The sequence below is a fragment of the Mastacembelus armatus genome, unplaced genomic scaffold (genome assembly GCF_900324485.2).
Source record: "Mastacembelus armatus unplaced genomic scaffold, fMasArm1.2, whole genome shotgun sequence".
NCBI classification, from domain to species: domain Eukaryota; kingdom Metazoa; phylum Chordata; class Actinopteri; order Synbranchiformes; family Mastacembelidae; genus Mastacembelus; species Mastacembelus armatus.
The window spans coordinates 3,576-11,003 of record NW_022872925.1 but is presented as its reverse complement, the minus strand read 5'-3'; the positions used below and the strand labels follow the sequence as shown (position 1 = coordinate 11,003).

Sequence of the window (7,428 nt, the reverse complement as noted above, 5' to 3'; positions counted from 1 at the left end):
AAGTAAACCAAACTGACACAGTGAGACATTCATACATGGAGTACTTTGTTTTTTTAAAGTAACCTGCATACAAAAATCTATACAGGCAAGTATCTGCTTTATGTTTTTTAAATATAATATCAGAAATACCATAGTCATCCTTTTAAATACAAAAACAATATATAAATAAGAGTTTTCCGACCTTTAAATATCATCAATAAATATCTGAGAAATTTCTCACACCTCAGTCTGACAAAAAGAGACCTGAGTAATGCACGGGCTCAAAGGTGCATTTAAAGGTGCAATACATAAACTTTCTGCGCACCCCTCAAGCCTCACCGTCCTTTTTCCAAGCACAAGGGAGGGAACGGTGATCATCACCTTTAAAACAAACCATGAGTCCCTAGAGCCAGTGTTTGGTTTGTCTGTCCTGGGCTATTGTGACCCAACAAGGCTGCCTCCTTCTAAGATTAAGAAAATGTTCTAAAGTGCAAAACAACCTAAAATAAATTAATGCGACTGAATAAAACACAGGAATAGCTGATTTTAAATAACCGGACATTTCAGATCTACACAGTCACTGCATAACCTTGGGAACGTCTCCTACACAACTTGCGGATCCACACCCAGTAAAGGAAGATCATAAACAGCCAGTAGCAGACGTAGGCCACAGAGCCATAGATGAGAAATTTGATCTCCAGTTGCTTCTTTGGCGTTGACCAGTCCAGTTTGGTCTCCCTGTAGATTGTATAACTGAGACCACTTAACAAAATGGCTGCCCACACTGACAGAGGGATGAGGGGCATGTAGTTCCCTACAATGTTACGCCTTCCTGATGTGCCCCAGCTGCTTTTGTTCATGGTGATAATGGAAAAGTACTTAGAAGGTAACAGGCTGGTCATGTACAGAACTGCATAGAGGGACATGAAGATCATTACCATGTCTCTGCGTAGGAGACACGCGTAAGCGGCTTTAATCATCCCGATTATCTGGATGCAGCACAGGACCCAGAGAATGTTCCACACCGAGCCCGTCCAGAAGAGTTTGATGACAGTGGCGGTGACGAAGAACGGGAAGATGCCTGCGACAATGGCCTCATAGGTCATCCAGAGGTGATGCTTGTGCCACCACATGGCATTGTAGAGCCACTCACGGAAGTAAGATTTTGTCCAGCGAATCTGCTGGTTGAGCCAGCGCAGAAACGGGGCAGGTGTCTCAGTGTAGCATTTGGACCGTGCTGTGTATCTGGAGAAAATGGCAAAACAAAACAAAGGCAATAAAACATCTGTGCAGTCATTCATAACTACTTCATTGCATCATTCAAGGGTAACTGCGTGTTTGGGTCTATGTATATTAACGTGAAGAAGCTTCTTACTTTGTGGCGAAACCCATGCTCAGCATACGGTTGGTGAGATGTCTGTCGTCACCGAAGGTGCAGTGAGTCCCCAAAAACTTCTGATTGTACCAAGACTCCAGAAACTGCTGGAGGAGATCATTCCTGTAGAGACCTTTGTGAACATGAAGAAACAAATGAAATGTTATTTACAGAGCCTCAAAGCCATAACTACTGCTGCTTGATCTCATCATTGATGCGTTGGCTTACCCAAGGGTCCACTAATGCAGGACACACAGTTGAAGAAGGACTGGCAGGCCCTTTCGATGTTGAAAGCCATCCAGTACCTAAGACTGCTCATGAAGCTGATGTACGAGTCTTTCAAGTTGAGAATCATCACGTCTCCTCCCACAGCACCATACTTGTCGTTACTCTCCAGCACTTTACACAGCTCCACTGTGGCCAGAGGGTCCAGCTTAGTGTCTGAGTCACAGACCTGGAGGAGAGAGAGAGAGAGTCAGGTCATTAACATTTTGAAACACAATAATTTTCTTTTCATAAAATGTTCTTGAAGTATTGAAAATGCGAACAGAAAAAGGCATACCTGTACATAATCAACTGAATCCTTCAGTGCTTTAAAGGCCGTGTACATCACCTCCCGCTTGCCGCCCCACTTCTGCATGATTGCCACACACCTTCTGTTCTGGATAAGGTCTTCTATGTCTCGTACTTGTGGATCTGTTCCCATATCGATATAAGGATCCCAACCCGGACCTGCTGTTTCAGCAGCCTGCTGGGCCTGGTTGGGGTCCCATGTATGGTAGTTGTTGTTCCACACATAGCAGGCGGGATCCTGGTCTGCAAACACCTCCCTGAACATCTCCATCATATATCGGTCATCATCGGAGTTTCCATCTATCACCAAGATGATGCGCAGCAGCTCAGAAGGATAATGGAGGGCCTTGATGGAGTTGAGGCACTCTCGGAGATAGACCGGGTCCTCCTGGTAAGCCGATATAGTGAGCGCAATAGATTTTGTAAAGGTACACGGCTTTTTGCGGGCTCTCATTCGCCGGTGCTCAATGAAGGCGAATAAGCTCTGGACCATCAGGTGGAGGGACAGGAGTAATCCATAAAAGCCAAACGCAATAAGTCCATACATGGTGCTCCCCAGCTGGAAACCCTTAATATAGGCCCAGATCATGACAGCCAGGACTAACAGAGCAAAAAGGAAAGTGAAGATGGCGCGGATTACTGTGCCGCACTTCTTCAGCACAGGTTTTGGCTCCATTGTGATTCTTTAGACTAGAGAAAAAGACACCACATATTAGTATGACGTGTACATGCATAAAGGACTGGTTGCTACTGTTCCCCACATACTAAAAACCCACACTCATGGTCCTTTGGTTTGCAAAAAAGGTGCATTACATGAATTTAATTGTTTATGTGGAATGTTGAAAGGCACCTGAACAAGCACCATAAAGTTATTTTAAATGAATAAATAAAAAATAATAAATCTGCCAAGCCTTAAGCTCCTAGAGTGTTATTTAGGGAACCTGTTATACTCACAAGTACAATAAATAATATAACATATAATATAATAATATTATATAAAAAATATAAAAATATATTAAAAAATAATATAATATATATAAATAATAAATAATATAAATATAAATAAATATAGTGGGTCTAATTCAATTTTGTTTGTATATAACAAGTTTAGAATTATGACTTACTGAAATGACAATACATATTTGAAATACTGTAAAAACATATGGCTGACAAAGAAAACAATAAATAAAGAATGTGCTTATTAAATGACTGAATTATTAAGATAATAGCAAAAAGAACAAAGAGTTAATCATTCACATTCAATTACACTGCATTCGTGAATTTCCGTTATTATTTTTACAGGTTCCCGTAATATAACATAGACACAGATTATATTTCATCCTACCTGATCTCAAGCTCGGCTGGATTTTAAAACAAGGAGACACTCAGTTCGTGTTTATCAGGAAACTTGGCGCAGACTTCTGTGCTTCAGAGTCCACTGTGATGCAGAAAGGAGCCATGTGCCCACTTTTTATACCTGAGAATTACTGTGTAATGCGCGCCCCCGCCCACGTCTCAAATCTTGCTGCTGCGTCAGCAGCAAGATGCACCGGGCGCACGCCTGTTTTGTTTTCTTTTGACATGGCAACACCCAAAACTTTGCCCTGTGTGACGAGGTGTATTTTAATATTACCTGATACCGCAGTTTTGTTGTATTTCATTTTATTTTATTTTGCCTTAATTCAATTTTTTTTTTTTTTTTTGAATTGAATTTTATTTTGTTTTATTTTAAGCAGCCCCAAGATCATCCTCAAGACTAGTTTTGTTCCTTTTATTCAAGATTAAATACATGTGGGAAGTGTGAGAGTTTTAACAATGTTTAACTAAATATATTTGTGAATCATGTATCCTGCCTTCTTATGCCAAAAAGACAAATCTGAGGTATTCAATCACATTAGGACTAAGAGAAACATAAGTAACCCATCCATCCATCCATCATCTATACCTCCTATACCCCATACCCAGGGTGAATTTATTTCAGCGATACATGATTACCTCAGTTTGTTTCACATTTTAACAAGAAATGTTGTTGTGGCGTGAGCTTTGTACTAGTCTGTGTAACTTTGAAAATTACAGAAACGGTGTTATATCACTTTTGCCTGAAATAGTGTGTGTGACAAATACACCAGAGGCAAGAAACAACAACACAACAGTGACTGTCACATATTTGCCAAAGGTCCAGTGTAATAAAAGCCTATTTACAGTATTCAGAATTAACTAACAACTAACTAACTAACATGGACCAAAACATGTGACATGTATAAGTTACACACCAGGGAGCCTATCCCAGCTCTCTTTGGGTGGAAGGCAGGTGTACACTCTGGACATGTCTCCATCACATAGAGACAAACTGCCGCAGGTAAGTAATTCCTTGAGGTTGTAATCAGACTTGTAAAAAAGTGAGATGTTTCCCTCTGCTGGCTCGTATCTGAAACTGCACGTCAAACCAAAGGTGCAGAAAAACAGAAGCAGGAAACTGATTCCTTTTAATTGTCAAGTGTTATAGTGGGAGTGAAGCTGGTGTCACAGGCTAAAAGGAAATCTCATGTGTGTTCTGTGCCGCTAATCTCTGACTTCAAAAGACAAAAGCTGTCCCATATGGTTCTCTGAGTTGCTGCCACTGTCCGCTAACCATGATTACATCCCTGGAGAGTTTCTTCATGGGGAAATCTGCTGACCGCTCATGAGGGTCCACACCCTTTGCCACAAGAGCTGGCCTGAGCCGTCAACAGGGTTCACGTCAGACCTAAATAGAAGCCACCAGCAACTGTTGTCATGTACGGAGGCCGAGCCAGTCAATGTGTTTAGATGGTGAGCCGGCCTTACTGGATATGTCATTATATGTTGGTTTTCTCCATGAGCTCTTGCAGGGGTCACTAAATATAGGAAATTAAATAAATCAATAATATCTGGGTTTTTTCCTACATGTTTTTATCTTAAGCAATCGAATATCAATGTGTGTCTATTTTGATGATTAGCATTCAATTAATATTCAGTCAGCTTGTCCTTTTATTTCTTTTTTCTGCAGAACCGTGTTAACTGCATGTTCAAAACATCTGTTACCGGAGCCAGCTTTCTGTCCAAGGCCAGGTGTTCAAAGAAAATGTGTGCACCATCCATCATGCCTCATACTAGTCAGAGCCGTTGTTTGTTCATAGGCTCTGAGTGCTCAGAAATCTTAAGGCCAGTCTTTTCAGTGGTCAAGCAAATACCTGATGAATCACTTCTTTTCTCTCCACCACACCAAAGCAACCAAAAGCACCAGTCGCAATTTTATATCAGTTTTTAAATCTAGAGAAAACGCTGCTGGATACTGAATTGCCACTTTTCCAACAGTGTTTCATCCTCAGTGATTATGGAGTAAGTGTGCAACATGCGTTACTCTTTCAACCCACAGAGAGCAGTGTAGCAGCATTTTGATACTCTTGGTGATTTACTTTTGGCTCACTATAAATTTCAAGTTTGCTTCTTAACTGTTCTGTGCTATAAAGACTTCTCAAAGATTTATTCTTAAGCAGGAACCATGTCTGCCCATTCATTGTGAAGTCATTAAGAGCTTGTAGAGCCAAATTTATAGGAGGCCTGTAGCTCCGTCACACAGGACGCTGCAGCCTAACCAAAGATATCACTTATGGCACTGACACAAGTGGCTTTTAGAAGCATATATACTGATGACACCTGTCTGTGAACTCACAGTAATGTAATGTCTGGGTGAGAGCAGTCACTGCTGTGTGAATGGTAAGACATGAGAAATGCATGCTCCTGCCTCACTTCTAGACCTGCACAATGCACACACACTATAGCACCACATACAGTGGGTACGGAAAGTATTCAGACCCCTTTAAATTTTTCACTCTTTGTGTCATTGCAGCCATTTGCCAAAATCAAAAAAGTTCATTTTATTTCTCATTAATGTACACTCAGCACCCCATCTTGACAGAAAAAAACAGAAATGTAGAAATTCTTGCAAATTTATTAAAAAAGAAAAACTGAAATATCACATGGTCATAAGTATTCAGACCCTTTGCAGTGACACTCATATTTAACTCACATGCTGTCCATTTCTTCTGATTCTCCTTGAGATGGTTCTGCTCCTTCATTGGAGTCCAGCTGTGTTTAATTAAACTGATTGGACTTGATTAGGAAAGGCACACACCTGTCTATATAAGACCTTACAGCTCACAGTGCATGTCAGAGCAAATGAGAATCATGAGGTCGAAGGAACTGCCCAAGGAGCTCAGAGACAGAATTGTGGCAAGGCACAGATCTGGCCAAGGATACAAAAGAATTTCTGCAGCACTCAAGGTTCCTAAGAGCACAGTGGCCTCCATAATCCTCAAATGGAAAAAGTTTGGGACGACCAGAACTCTTCCTAGACCTGGCCGTCCAGCCAAACTGAGCAATCGTGGGAGAAGAGCCTTGGTGAGAGAGGTAAAGAAGAACCCAAAGATCACTGTGGCTGAGCTCCAGAGATGCAGTAGGGAGATGGGAGAAAGTTCCACAAAGTCAACTATCACTGCAGCCCTCCACCAGTCGGGGCTTTATGGCAGAGTGGCCCAACGGAAGCCTCTCCTCAGTGCAAGACACATGAAAGCCTGCACAGAGTTTGCCAAAAAACACATGAAGGACTCCCAGACTATGAGAAATAAGATTCTCTGGTCTGATGAGACCAAGATTGAACTTTTTGGCGTTAATTCTAAGCGGTATGTGTGGAGAAAACCAGGCACTGCTCATCACCTGCCCAATACAATCCCTACAGTGAAACATGGTGGTGGGAGCATCATGTTGTGGGGGTGTTTTTTCAGCTGCAGGGACAGGACGACTGGTTGCAATTGAAGGAAAGATGAATGCGGCCAAGTACAGAGATATCCAGGAAGAAAACCTCTTCCAGAGTCCTCAGGACCTCAGACTGGGCCGAAGGTTCACCTTTCAACAGGACAATGACTCTAAGCACACAGCTAAAATAACAAAGGAGTGGCTTCGGAACAACTCTGTGACCGTTCTTGACTGGCCCAGCCCGAGCCCTGACCTAAACCCAATTGAGCATCTCTGGAGAGACCTGAAATGGCTGTCCACCAACGTTCACCATCCAACCTGACAGAACTGGAGAGGATCTGCAAGGAAGAATGGCAGAGGATCCCCAAATCCAGGTGTGAAAAACTTGTTGCATCATTCCCAAGAAGACTCATGGCTGTACTAGCTCAAAAGGTGCTTCTACTCAATACTGAGCACAGGGTCTGAATACTTATGACCATGTGATATTTCAGTTTTTCTTTTTTAATAAATTTGCAAAAATTTCTACATTTCTGGTTTTTTTCTGTCAAGATGGGGTGCTGAGTGTACATTAATGAGAAATAAAATGAACTTTTTTGATTTTGGCAAATGGCTGCAATGACACAAAGAGTGAAAAATTTAAAGGGGTCTGAATACTTTCCGTACCCACTGTATCTGACTTTACTGATGTGGTCCACATGTGAATTCTTTAGCATCATCTTCTCAGC

The 7,428-nt window shown here is 41.7% G+C and overlaps 1 protein-coding gene across 1 annotated transcript; it reads right to left on the bottom strand.

The window, feature by feature from the left end:
• Positions 1 to 531: 531 nt before the first annotated feature.
• On the bottom strand, positions 532 to 2,603 carry LOC113133318 (hyaluronan synthase 1-like). The gene is made up of 4 exons (XM_026312065.1): positions 1,917 to 2,603; positions 1,583 to 1,808; positions 1,355 to 1,487; positions 532 to 1,224 (listed from the first exon to the last, which is right to left on the bottom strand). Exons 1-4 carry the CDS (start codon positions 2,601 to 2,603, stop codon positions 549 to 551), a joined length of 1,722 nt encoding a protein of 573 aa, XP_026167850.1. The 3' UTR covers positions 532 to 548.
• Positions 2,604 to 7,428: the final 4,825 nt, after the last annotated feature.

Excerpts from the sequence above, each read along its gene's own strand:
- LOC113133318 (XM_026312065.1), bottom strand. The coding sequence starts at position 2,603 with ATGGAGCCAAAACCTGTGCTGAAGAAGTGCGGCACAGTAATCCGCGCC. Across the intron at positions 1,809-1,916 it reads ATTCAGTTGATTATGTACAG|GTCTGTGACTCAGACACTAA; the intron begins GTATGCCTTTTT and ends TCTCTCCTCCAG. Across the intron at positions 1,488-1,582 it reads CTGCATTAGTGGACCCTTGG|GTCTCTACAGGAATGATCTC; the intron begins GTAAGCCAACGC and ends ATGTTCACAAAG.